Genomic DNA, 14,396 nt, shown 5'->3' on the forward strand with positions numbered 1-14,396 from the left:
TCCATACATTTTTAAATTTGTACACAGGATGAGGGCATTGCTGACTCGGGTAGCTTTTATTGCCCGCTCCTGATTAAGGAGGAGGTGGTGAGCTGCCTTCTTGAACCACTGCAGCACAGAGTGGTGTCGGGCCACCCACACAGAGCAGCAGAATGTTCACCCAAAGATGATAAAAGGAACTGTCCATATGTTTTAAACTCAGGTTGGTGTGACTTGAAGGTAGGTCTGCCTGATACTTGCTGGACTTTCAGTGCAAGGTGGCACTGGCTTTTGAAGTGTTGCAGACCATCACATTCCAGGATCCAGGACTAAATGCTCTGACGCTGGGGGCAACCCTCGCAGAGGTGGGGAACACTTTCTGCCTAAAGCCGTTCAACCATAGTACACCAAACGGCTGGACGTTGTAGGACCTCTCTGGCCCTAGCTTACAAAGAACGTACATTATAAATCAAGAGCATCGAAAATATATTGATGTACACCTTGTCCCACTCTGAGGTACAAAGGGAAGAAACTGCTGCACTTTCTGTAATTTTCAATATAAATTGTTTTGCCCGTGGGCTGTATACCTGACGTGGTATGTATTTGTTTAATACTCTAGACAAAATGTTTTGCAATGTCTTTTTTAATAAATTTTATGAAGAATGAATAAGTCTTGGAGACAGGGGTTGCAGGTGCATTCTCAAAATGCTTGCTACATTATTCTCCCAGGCCAGGCCTTCCCAAACCAGCTTCTAAGTGTCACAAGCTGAGATTTTGGGGTCTTGAGTTACAGAGTCCTAGAGCTCAACAGCATGAAAACAGACCCTTTGGTCCAACTCGTCCATGCCAACTGAATAACCTAAACTAATCTAGTCCCATTTGCCAATATTTGGCCCATATCCCTCTAAAAGCTACCTATTCATATACCCATCCAGATGCCTTTTAAATGTTGTAATTGTACCAGCCTCCATTACTTCCTCTGGCAGTTCATCCCATACACACACCACCCTGTGTGTGAAAAGGTTGCCCCTTAGGTCCCTTCTAAATCTTTCCCCTCTCACCTTAAAGCTATGTCCTCTAGTCTTGGATTCTCCTACCCCAGGGAAAAGACCTTGGCTATTCATCCCATCTATGTTCCTCATGATTCTATAAATCTCTATAAGGTCACCCTTCAGCCTCCGATGCTCCAGGGAAAACAGTACTAGCCTATTCAGCCTCTCCCTATGGCTCAAACCCACCAACCCAGGGTAGCACCCTTGTAAATCTTCTCTGAACCCCTTCAATTTTCATAACATCCTTCCTATTGCAAGGAGACCAGAATTGAATGCAGTATTCCAAAAGTGGGTGAATCAATGTGCTGTACAGGTGCAACATGACCTTCCAACACCGTACACAATGCACTGACCAATAACAGCAAGCATACCAAATACCACCTTCCCTATCCTACCTACCTGCGACTCCTCTCTCAAGGAACTTACACTGAGGCTAAAACAACTGCTTTCAAACATGGACTGATTTCTGGATTTCTGCAAGGCCCCTTTAAATCCTGATGATTCACTGGTGGATGTGGCTGGATAATACAAACACAAAAAAGGCCTGTGATAAGGTAGGTGTTCATATTCTCGGAGGGGGAAGCCCTCGACCACCACCCCCCCTCCCACTGCCATCCTAACAAGTCGAGCGCCCCACAAGGATTGAAGCCCAGACCGCACAGCCCCCCCCCCCAAACTCTCAAACCCCCCAGATTTTCAAACTTGGGTCACAATAAATCAGAGGTATTAAAATGGGGTCACACTGGGTAAATCTGCTGTCTAGGTGAAAATGGTCATGGGTTTGGGAGCAGCTGTCAAAACAGCCTTGACAAACTGGCCCCCCCAGTGCCTCTCCAAAAGGAAACAAATTCTGCTTTTAACCTCTCCTGTTAAAGAATTATCTCCTCAATTCCTTATTGGATTTATTAGTGACACTCTTATCCTTTTAATGTAACATGGTTGTAAATTCTCTGATTAATTATATGCTTTCCCAGCATTTGCAATCCTCATTTAAAAATCACATCGACAAAACAATGATACATCTAACAAGCACCAGAGATATCATACCTTAAGGGAGCAGTCAGTCAATTGATGCCAATTACCTCAGACCCAGAGCTGAAACTGAAATACAGGGCAGGAGAGTAGAGTGTTGAACTCCCCCTCCTCCCCCCAAATGAAGTTCAGTTCTACCATTCCATGAGATTATGGACAATTTGCACTTCAGTTTTGTCTATCTGCCTTTGTTCTGTGTCCCTTGAACACATCTACTCAACAAAAGCCTATCTCAAGTATTTTACAATTTTAATTGTATTAGCGTCAATAGCTTTTCTGGGAGTTTTCCCTTCTCTTCGAGTGTACAACAGCATTCTGATTTCATACATGAATAGCCTAACTCAAAACTTATGACTCTACCAGAAGAAATATCTACCTCATTTAATCTCTTTATCCATTTACAATTGCCTCACATTTGAGAATACAAAACACATTCATGCACTGAACACCATCCCCATGCAAGCTCCATTCCAAGCCACTCACCATCCAGTCTTGGAAATATATCACTGATCCTCACTGTCACTGGGTCAGGATGTTGGAATTCCCTCCCTAAGGGCAGTGTGGCTCAACCCACGGCATGTGGACTGCAGCGGTTCAAGAAAGCAACTCACCGTCACCTTCTCAAGGGGCAACTAGGGACAGGCAACAAATGCTGGTCAGCCAGCGATGCCCCCTCTTCTCACAAGTGAATGTAAAAAAAGTCCCTACTCATCATTTAATCCTTTAAAGTCTGGGATTATCCTGACAAATATTCACATCACCTCTTCCAAATCAAGCATTTAAACCTTTCCTGTCTTCGCTCTAATCATACTATGAATTTGAATTGACATGTCCATTTAAAAGATTAGTATATTTTGTGTTTCATCTATAACGTCCCAGTTTATAAACAGGAGTCACCATACTCGCAAACAATGTCAGAGGACATCAACAAGTATTTCTACAGGACAAGACTAGTGGGTGTACGAGTGGACTTCTCGTGGCATTGCTCAATCTCAGTGTTTGTCAGGGGAGCAAGAGGAGAAGGAAATGTTAGTACACTGAGGCTTCTGCTAGGATACTGAAGGTAATCTGGACTTTTTAAATAATTTTGTCATGGAACATTGACAGAGTCATAGAGATGTACAGCATGGAAACAGACCCTTCGGGGCCAAATGCTGTCAAATGGGACTAGATTAATTTAGAACATTTTAGATTAGATTTCCTACAGTGTGGAAACAGGCCATTTGGCCCAACAAGTCCACACTGAACCCTCTGAAGAGTAACCCAAGCCCCGATATTTAACCCCGACTAATGCACCTAACACTATGGGGCAATTTAGCATGGCCAATCCACCCTAATCTGCATATAAAGTCAGAGTCATAGAGATGTACAGCATGGAAACAGACCCTTCGGTCCAACCTGTCCATGCCGATCTGATATCCCAACCCAATCTAGTGTCACGGCCAGCACCCTGCCCATATCCCTCCAAACCCTTCTTATTCATATACCAATCCAAATGCCTCTTAAATGTTGCAATTCTCCAACGCTCCAGGGAAAACAGCCCCAGCCTGTTCAGCCTCTTCCTATACCTCAAATCCTCCAACCCTGGCAACATCCTTGTAAATCTTTTCTGAACCCTTCCAAGTTTCACAACATCTTTCCAATAGGAAGGAGACCAGAAGTGCATGCAATATTATTAGCCAAACTTAATTCCTCTTGAACTAATTGGCTTGATAGGCTATTTCAGAGGGCAGTTGTACATTGCTGTGGGTCACATGCAAGCCAGATTGAGTAAAGATGGTAGATTTTTTGTCTAAAGGCACATTGACGAACCAGACAGGTTTTATGACACTCATTTCATGGCCACAATCATTGAGACTAGCTTTCATTTCGAGATTTTTTTTTAATCGAAGCAGATTCCACCAGATGTCAATCGGGATTTGAACCCATGTCCCCAAGGTATTAGCCTGGGTTGTCGGATTGTTACCGCTGTGAATTACCATTATTCCGACCGCCTCCCCCTAACCTTTTCTCGGATTTCCAAAGCTCTCTTGCACAGCGGTTCAGCTTCTTTGTATTTTCCCCGCTTGCCAAATAGCACAGCAAGATTGTTCAAAGTGGCAGCCACCTGCACAGGAGGAATTAAAAAGCCAGGTTAGAACACAACGCTTTTTAATCTTGTTTCTGGAATTTCCCCAATCCTGAAGATGAAACAGCTCTCTTTTACAGAGTTCAGAACCCAACATGCATGCAGTTCAGCAAGGGGTCATCACAGAGTCAAAGAAATGTACAGACAGAAACAGACCCTTCGATCCAACTCATCCATACTGACCAGATATCCTAAATTAATCCAGTCCCATTTCTCAGCACTTGGCCCATACCCCTCTCAGCTCTTCCTATTAGTGTACCCACCCAGATGCCGTTTAAATTTTATAGTTGTACCATCTTTGAACACGTCCTCCTCTTCCATACACTCACCATCCTTTGTGTGAAAACGTTGGCCCTTAGGTCCTTTTTAAATCTCTCCTGTTGCACCTTAAATCTATGCCCTTTAGTTTTGGACTCCCCTACTCTGGGAAAAAGACCTTGACAATTCCCCCTATCCATTCCCCTCATGATTTTATAAACCTCGATAAGGGTCACCATTGGCCTGATCTTCAATGATCATCAGTCAGAGGAATTAACCTGCAACAAGTGATCTCACATAGACCTGCTAGGCGATCACCAACTACAACACTAGCCCATTTCCAAACCTCCCTCCCTAATCAAGAGGTGTTAGCCATAACTGCAGGCTCCTGCTGCTGGTCAGGTGAAAGTCAACCAACTCCGCACTACATCAACCACTGCAATGTCTCTGGTAATTAGGTTAAAAATCACAACACCAGGTTATAGTCCAACAGGTTTAATTGGAAGCACACTAGCTCCTTCACCTGAAGTATAGTCCAACAGGTTTAATTGGAAGCACACTAGCTTTCGGAGCGACGCTCCTTCTTCACCTGAAGGAGCATCGCTCCGAAAGCTAGAGTGCTTCCAATTAAACCTGTTGGACTATAACCTGGTGTTGTGTGATTTTTAACTTTGTACACCCCAGTCCAACACCGGCATCTCCAAATCTGGTAATTAAAGCACAGAAAGAGGCCATTCAGCTCAACAGATGGCATCTGATGCACCTTCCTCAATGTCTCGCCAACTCACCCAATCAGCATTTTCTTCCACACCCTTCTTCATGCGTTTATCAAACTTTCCCTTAAATGCATCTATGCTATTCACTTTAATGACTCACTCCTTGTGACAACAAATTCCACATTCGCACCACTCTCTGGGTAAAGAGGTTTCCCCTGAGTTTGCAGTTGGATTTATTGGTCGCCATCTGATCCTGGTTCTGGCTCTGGTTTGACTCTCTAATCGAACCTTGCTAACCCTCTCTTTACCCTGAAAGCATTTGCCAGGTCAGGAGACATTAGGTTAACCTACATACTTTTCAGTTTAAAAAAAAAACTTAAAAAAAAAAAGACTTATACACCAAAGGTGCCTATTTATTTACTTTCGAAACAGTCAGAAATGTAGAAGCCAATGTGGACACAGCAAGATACCACAAAATTCGTACAATAAACACCAGATAATCTGCTTTTATTCCTAGCTGAAGAATTTGCTTGCGTTCCCTTGCTTTTCTTCAAATACTCACTGGACTGTTTGTATAATCTGAGAGAACTTTGGTTTACATATCACTCAAAAAACGTAATGAATATATAAAATCACAAGGGCGTAGATAAGCTCTTTTCCCTTGGGTAGGGGAGCCCAAAACTTGACGGCATAGGTTTAAGGCGAGGGGACGGATCTCAAAGGCACCCGAGAGTCAACCTTTTCCACACAGTGGGGTGGTGTGCATATAGAATGAGCTGGCCGAAGTAGTAATAGAGGAGGGTACAGTCACAACATTTAAAGGACAGGTACATGGATAGAAAAAAGGTTTAGAGGATATGGGCTAAATGCAGGAAAATGGGATGAGCTCCATTTAGGAAACTTGGTCAGCATGGACGAGTTGGACCGAAGTGCCTATTTCCGTGCATGACTCTATGGGATCTGTAGCACTCTCTCAGCAGTGTACTGGTACTGTCATACTGAAAAACATGGTCAACTTTTTGCAATTGCACCAAGGAGGTGAGACAGTACCAGCCACAAACTCAGGCAGTACGGGATGAGGTGGTGGTTTTAAAGATTTGCTGCTGTCTCTATGGAGCGTACTTCAGAAAGTATGAACAACATTCCAGAGAAGAAAGAAAACTCAGGGAAGCACCATCCTTTTCTTTTAACCATTTCCCTGCATAGCACCAACCATTTGCCTATACCCTGTCAATCCTGGTGTTTAAATCCCTCATGGTGATGTGCTTCTATAGTTTTCTAACTTCCTCCATCCTTACAGTCTGCTAAGGTCTCTGGACTCCTCCTATCCTGTCATCATGCATCCCCAATTTTAATTGGCTCATCATTGCCTTCAGCTGTCTGTGCCCAAGCTCTGTAGTTAAATCTCTTTAATTCCACTCACCTCATCGAAAATCGACTGTTTGGGCCAAGCTTTAGGCATTGGACCTTGATACAGCTTATGTGTTGTCATCCAATCCCCACAGTGTGGAAGTAGGCCATTTGGCCCACTGAGTCGACGTCGACTCTCCAGACACACCCCTACCCTGTCCTTGTAGCACTGCATTGGCCATAGCCAATCCACCTAACCAGCACAGTTTTGGACTGTGGGAGGAAACCTATGCAGCATGGGGAGACCTACGCAGCACGGGGAGAATGTGCAAACTCCACACAGACAGTCACCAGAGGGTGGAATCAAACCCAGATCCCCGGTGCTGTAAGGCAGCTGTAACTAATCACTGAGAAACTGTGTTGCATCAAATTTAGCTTGATAATGCAGCTGAAAGTAGTCTTGGGATGTTTTGCTATATTAAATGTGCTATGTAAGTACAATTGCGGTATTGGCTGACAATACAACCTTTCTGACTCAAGCAATTTACTCTACTAAGCAGCCCAGTTAAAGAGTATAACAGTAAAATAATAAACTGACCGCTGGATGATCCTGGCCCAGAGTTTTCTCCCGGATTGTCAGGGCATCATTTAAAAGGTTTGCAGCTTCTTTGTATTTGTTTTGATCTCTGTAAAACACAGGGAAAAGGATCAGGAGGAGGATTTCAGAGAACGGTGGAAGTTAGGGTTACAGTGACTCTGCTATTGTCTTTCCTTGGAGCAGCTGAGAAAGTGCAGGCAACAAACAAAGCATCCTGTTTTTAATTAAACAACAAAGTGGAGCTGTAATTTGCGAAGAGCGCTGATGGGTTTGAGGGATCATTCTTGCCTCTGAACATTTACATTTCCAAAACCGAGAGTTTGGACTTTCACTGAGATACAAAGGGCTGCTTTACCTCATTACAAGTACAGAGCGTGACATTTGTAATAACTCTCAAATTAAAGCATCCTTTAAGAGAGCAGCATTTGCATATAGTGTGATGGGCTATCTTCACCGCCCCATCCCCAGATAAATATACAGGAAGTAGGAGCAGGAGTAGACCATTTGACCCATCGAGGCTGCTTCACTAATCAGCACAACCTTGGCCTTTAACTCCACTTTCCTTTCTGCTCCTTATATCCCTCGATTCCCAAAGAGACAAAACATCTGGCCACTGCAGCTTCAGATATATTCAATAATGGAGCATCCACAACCCTTCAGGCTAGAGAATTACAAAAATTCACTAACTTTTGGGTAGGATATTTCTCTGCATCCCAGGGTAGCATAGATGTGGGGGTTGGGAAATGGAGGGGGAGTTGTGCAGAGTGATGGAGGCAACTGCCAAGGGGAGATAGAAGTCTTAATTCCTTCAACGCATTTGTAGTGGATGCTGTTGTGAATAATATTGTCAGAGAGCCATAGAGATGTACAGCATGGAAACAGACCCTTCAGTCCAACTCATCCATGCTGATATACTAAATTAACCTAGTCTCATTTGCCAACATTTGGCCTATATCCCTCTTAAACCTTCCTATTCATTATACCCATCCAGATGCCTTTTAAATGCTGTAATTCTACCAGCCTCCACCACTTCCTCTGGCAGTTCATTCCATACACGCACCACCCTCTGTGTGAAAACGTTGCCCCTTTGGTCCCTTTTACGTCTTTCTCCTCTCTTTTCTTCTTCACTATCCTATCTACCTGCAACTCCATTTTCAAAGAACTGTGAACCTGCACTCTAAGGTCTCTTTGTTTAGCAACACTCCCCAGGACCTTACGATTTGATTGGCTAATTTATTACTGAAAAGTTTTAATTCATAAAGATTCACATTTGTGTGTTATCACAACTCAAAGCATCTCATATATTGTGAATTAATGCAACCATTTAGTTGCAACCTCACCAGTTGACAGGGAATTTATGGTCTATAGGCATATCTCAATTATTTTAAAAATAATTTACTGTTAACTTACGCCCATTTCATACTAATTTAAGCACTTGGTATTTAGAGATTGAGAAAATTATTGCTTTCCTTGTGTAACATGACATTTAGTTTAATTGAACAGCAACAATTATTGATGAGATTGCTGAATTCTTCTAATTCTGCTTTGTAAGAGTCCAAATAACCGAAGTATTTTTACTTTGTGACTGCACCACCCAATAAATGAGCTAATGAGAAAGAAAAACAAAAGGTAGCCTCCAAAAATTAGATTAGATTAGATTCCCATACAGTGTGGAAACAGGCCCTTTGGCCCAACAAGTCCACACCGACCCTCCGAAGAGCAGACCCATTCCCTTACAATTACCTCTGACTAATGCACCAAACACTACGGGCAACTTAGCATGGCCAATTCACCTAACCTGCACATCTTTGGATTGTGGGAGGAAACCGGAGCACCCAGAGGAAACCCACGCAGACACGGGGAGAATGTGCAAACTCCACGCAGACAGTTACCAGAGGCGGGAATTGAACCTGGTCCCTGGTGCTGTGAGGCAGCAGTGCTAACCACTGAGCCACCGTGCCACCCCAATAATAGCAGCCCCCGAGAAAGTCTGAAGATGTGCCCTTGAAAAGAGAAAAACTTTCATACAAGGGTGACACTGGATTAGTGAAGGATCTGACAGTGGAAGCCCAACCTATCCTTACACCTACAGCCCCTGGGCAATAACAGCCCCTGGGCAATGACTTCAGTTAATGTAACTTTCCCTAATACAGTGGAGGGTTACTGCAACAGTTGGGAAGAGCTGATTGGATTTGGTTCACTCACTCACAAACTCCCCATCTCTATAATCTCCTATAACCCTTGAACACTCTCCAAATCCTGGATTTCTATCGATCTATTATTCACTTTCAGCTGCCTTAGCCCCAAACTCTGGAATTAATTCTCTAAAGCTCTCCACCTCTTGTTGCTCTTAAGATGAAAATGGTGATCATGGGATGCCGTCTTGAAGGACAGCAGTCTGCACTGTGAAGGTGCTCCCATGATACCATTAGGTATGGAAATCCAGTAACAAAGCCTTAGCCCACTCCTACTAAAGCAAACCGATCACACCTGGTGATAAAGAACTCCAGAGCAAACCAAAGAATTAAAGTTCCAATCTGATCTCCCCACTTTACAATGATGCCGTAATCTGGGGTAATTGGGTGGGGTGGAGGTGGGAAACGTAATAATTTCAGTCTTTGGGAGCACAATGAGAAGCAAATATTAATCTTGGCAAAAATCTGGCAGCAGCCCACATGCATGCAGTCTCATCCTGGAGATGTGGAATTGAATCGGATTGAATTTATTGTCACTTATACAGAGGCACAGTGGAAAGCTTTGCCTTGCGAGCAATACAGGCTGATCACAGAGTTAAATAGCATAGATGAGTAAATAAAAGGTAAACAGTAGCAGAGAGGTGTCTGTGTGTGTGTGTGTGTCTGTATTTTCTCCCCGATAGTAGGCTTCGCAGAAAAGCATTGCCAGGATGGGATGGATCTTCGAGAATACTGGCAGCCTTTCCTTGACAGCAGGCCTGTTAGATGGATTTTATAGATGGGAGGTTGGCCTTTGTGATTGCCTGGGCAGAGTTCACCCCTCTCTGTAACCATCTCCGATCTTGAATGGTACAGTTGCCATATTAGGTAGTGATACATCCAGACAGAATGCTCTCGGCCCAGGAGCTTGACACTCTCACTCGTTCCACCTCTGTGCTGTTAATGTGTAGGGGGGTCATGAGTAACATCCCACCGAAAGTCAATAAGGAGTTCCTTGGTTTTGCAAGTATTGAGCGCTAGGTTGTTCTCAGTGCACAATTTTTCCAGGTCTTCCACCTCCCGTCTGTTATCTGTTTCATCGCTATCTGAGATTCGACCGACTATGGTGGCGTCACCAGTGAACTTGTAAATGACATTAGTCTGGTATTAGGCGACGCAGTCATGGGTATCCAGTGAGTACAGTAGGGGGCTGAGTATGCACCCCTGGGGGGCTCCAGTGTTGAGAGTTAGTGAGGATGAAACATTGTCCCCAATCTTCACTGATTATGGCCTGTGGGTCAGGAAACTGAGAATCCAGTTGCAGAGAGTGGGGCTTAGTCTGAGATCACTAAGTTGAGTAGTCAGTCTCAAGGGGATAATAGTGCTGAAGGCTGAAATGTAGTCAATGAGTAGGATTCTTATGTAGCTGTTCTTGGTGTCAAGATGTTCCAGGGAGGAGTGAAGGGCAAGTGATATGGCATCTGACGTGGATCTGTTGGTCCAAAAGGCAAATTGGAGTGGGTCAAGGGTAGTGGGGATGCTGGAGTTGATTAATGCCATGACCAGCCTTTCAAAGCACTTCATGACCACTGAAGTTAGGGCTACTGGGCAGTAGTCATTGAGACATGCTACATGAGCCTTCTTAGGAGGGGGATGGGAGATGGGAAGAGAAAGAGAGGAAACAAAATATGAACAGCAGAGAAAATAGAACATTTGCAATAAGGAAAAGAGCTTCTTGGCGTGATCTGTTAACTTATTGCTGGAGAACTTTTCTTCTCCACCCCCTTCCCTTATCCTTCTTGAAGAAGGTGGTTGGCCTTGCCTTCATCCTGCCCTGAAGCCCTCACACGGTGGAGCGGAGGGGGTTCTTCATTCTTTGCTACATTCTGTCCCTCGTGGGTTAAAGCTGCCTTTACAATGGTGTTTGCATCCCAGCTGCTGGCCTGAGGAAGTCCCAGTGACTTTACATTGAAATGAAGAACATGGGCCACCCATGTTGGCAGGTTTGAGATGTAATGGGTAAGAATCACAGAAACAAGATGTAAAAGCATCTTCAGTAACAAGTGTCATGCTAAAATTATTTTTAAGATCAACATTCGCTTCTTGACATATATTAGAAACAATGCAATGTGCCTCTAAGTGAATTGAAAAGCACTAATCCAATTTGTGGATCAAGCGAGCCTTTCAAAATCTTGATGACCTTCTGCAAACCCCTGAACATAACTAATTCCTTCAGGTATTCATGATCCTCTTACAGAACTAAATATAATTAGTATGCTATGAAAGTTCACTGAGAGACAACTGTATTGTAGAAATACAATGAAAATTACAGCTATAGAGATCTTCAGCACAGAAACAGACCCTTCAGTCCCACTCATCCATGCTGACCAGATATCCTAAATTAATCTGGTCCCATTTGCCAGCACTTGGCCCATATCCCTCCAAACCCTTCCTATTCATATACCCATCCAGATGCCTTTTAAATGTTACAATTGTACCAGCCTCCACCACTTCCTCTGGCAGCTCATTCCATACACGTATCACCCTCTGTATGAAAACGTTGCCCCTTAGGTCCCTTTTATATCTTTTCCCTCTCACCCTAAACCTATGCCCTCTAGTTCTGGATTCCCCCACCCCACGGAGAAGACCATGTCTATTTATCCCATCCATGCCCCTCATGATTTTATAAACCTTTATAAAGGTCATCCTTCAGCCTACGACGCTCCAGGGAAAACAGCCCCAGCCTGTTCAGCCTCTCCCTATAGCTCAAATCCTCCAACCCTGGCAACATCCTTGTAAATCTTTTCTGAACCCTTCCAAGTTTCACAACATCTTTCCGATAGGAAGGAGACCAGAATTGCACTCAATATTCCAAAAGTGGCCTAACCAATGACCTGTCCAGCCGCAACATGACATTCCAACTCCTGTACTCAATACTCTGACCAACTACGGAAAGCATACCAACACCTCCTTCACTATCTTATCTACCCGTGACTCCACCTTCAAGGAACTATGAACCTGCACTCCAAGATCCCTTTGCTCAGTGACACTCCTCAGGACCTTACCATTAAATGTATAAGTCCTGTCCTGCTTTTCCAAAATGCAGCACCTTGCATTTATCTAAATTAATCTCCATCTGCCACTTCTCAGCCCATTGGTACAAGATCATTGTGAAGTTATATTGTGAAGTAACCTTCTTCATTAACCACTCCGCCTCCAATTTTGGTGTCATCTGCAAACTTATTAACTGTACCTCCTATGTTCACATCCAAATCATCTATATAAATGATGAAAAACACTGATTCTTGTGGACACACGTTCAAGCATACACAGCCAAGCAAGTAGACACATGCACATGGATATGGACACACACAGATACAAAGAGATGTGCACACACAGGAGAACAACTTGCTGTCTAGAAATACTGACTCACTCCAACATCCTCCTGCAAATACTGACACATTCCTGGGAACCCTATACCAGATCCTGAGGGCTGTCATATTTTTTCACTTAAAAAAATCATAACCCTTGCTATTGGTGCAGAGGTGTGCTGTATCAAAAGACAAACAGGAAATATTGGTTGTGAAAATATTTTTCAATGAATAGAGGCAACATGCAAATAAGTCAGTAAAAAACAAAAGAGGAGAGATGCAGAAATGTGATACATTCTGCACACTCTGCATTTGTACTAAATGTTCACTCGGGATCAGAGAAACGCAAGCAAGTTAAAGTGATGAACTGTGATGAAGCTTCCCAAACTGCTTTCACCATGATCCCACTTCGAGGGTTCTCAGTGAAAACTATGAAAACAAGGGGATGGGGAAAGCAGAGACCTATGAGAGTGAGAGGGATCCAGGGCAACTACTGTTGTTTTAGTGATAATAGCCCCAAAATCTCAGCTCAGGACTCCAGTTGGGAACCAATCACCACTTTTGGAAACCTAGAACTAAGAGAATTGCTCAGGAGAACAAGGGCAGCAGATGCAAACACCATTCTTCAGTGTTGCTGGGTCAAGGTTCAGGAACTCCCTCCATAACCTATACTATGCAAACTGATACATTAAAAGGAGATTTGCCCAAAGTTCTCATTCCTATTGCCCCTAATATTTGCATGTTAAGTAAGCTCCAAATTAATCATACCTGTATACCAAGGCGAGAATGTTTAACATGGTGGCCACATCAGGGTGGTTGTGGCCTGACGTTTTCTCCAGGTCCTCCAGTGCTTGTTTACAGAGAGGAACAGCCACTTCATAACGGCCTTGTGAAGCATACTGTATCACTAGATTGTGCAGTGTTCGCAGTCGTGCTGGGATTTCATATCCGCCCTGTTGGGCTGCTGCTGCTGCACTGCTGTGCGGCTGGTGCACTGCAATATACAAGGACACAAATCAAAACACTTCAGTACCCAGACTCCTCTCTGCTGATCATTAAACACTTCACTTCTTACTCTAAACTTTCTTCCTTCCCTGCAAGTTTCACTGGCTGCCCTCATTCCTCCCTCTTCCAAGATGGCTGGTAGCTTAGGCAACAAGTGTTGACAGATTATTCAATCAGAGACAGCTGAGCCAATATACTCAGTCTAAACTGACCACTGACCAGAATTTAACTGACCAGCCATATATACTTTGGAGATCCAGGAGCAGGTCAGAGGCTGGGAATCCTGCAGAAAGTAATGCATCTCCTGGCTTCTAAAAGTCCACAAGGCATAAGTTAAGAGTGTAATGGAATTGCCCCAACACCCAAGAAGTTTTATACTATCCAAAACTTGATTAGTACCTCATTCACCAGCTTTAAAATTCACTTCCATCACTATGGGTGCACAGAGGCTGCAAGTGTTGACCATTTCCAAGAAGCACTACAGGTTCTTGGGTTCCATTAACAGCACCTCCCAAAAGTGTGACTTCCACTACTTAAAGAGAACAAAGGCAGCGGAACACCACCATCTGAACCCCCCCAAATCATACAGCATCCCAGGTTAAAATATATCTCAGTGACACTAAGTCAAAAATGCTGAAACTCCCTCCACGACAGTACTGTTGGTACACCCACATCATAGGGACCGTAGCAGTTGAAGAAGGTAATTCATCACCAACTTCTCAAAGAGAAGCAA

The 14,396-nt window shown here is 43.8% G+C and overlaps 1 protein-coding gene across 4 annotated transcripts in view; it reads right to left on the bottom strand.

Annotated features, from left to right (window-relative positions):
• The window catches only part of klc3 (kinesin light chain 3), a 71,854-nt gene that overhangs the window by 33,729 nt on the left and 23,729 nt on the right, over positions 1-14,396 (bottom strand). For all 4 annotated transcript variants that reach the window (XM_043680844.1, XM_043680842.1, XM_043680845.1 and 1 more), the window contains exons 5-7: positions 13,427-13,652; positions 7,114-7,201; positions 4,069-4,170 (exon numbers count right to left, since the gene is read on the bottom strand). In XM_043680844.1, coding sequence (XP_043536779.1) covers positions 4,069-4,170; positions 7,114-7,201; positions 13,427-13,652 — 416 coding nt within the window. The remainder of the gene's footprint in view (positions 1-4,068; positions 4,171-7,113; positions 7,202-13,426; positions 13,653-14,396) is intronic.

The sequence above is a fragment of the Chiloscyllium plagiosum genome, chromosome 41 (genome assembly GCF_004010195.1).
Source record: "Chiloscyllium plagiosum isolate BGI_BamShark_2017 chromosome 41, ASM401019v2, whole genome shotgun sequence".
Taxonomy (NCBI): domain Eukaryota; kingdom Metazoa; phylum Chordata; class Chondrichthyes; order Orectolobiformes; family Hemiscylliidae; genus Chiloscyllium; species Chiloscyllium plagiosum.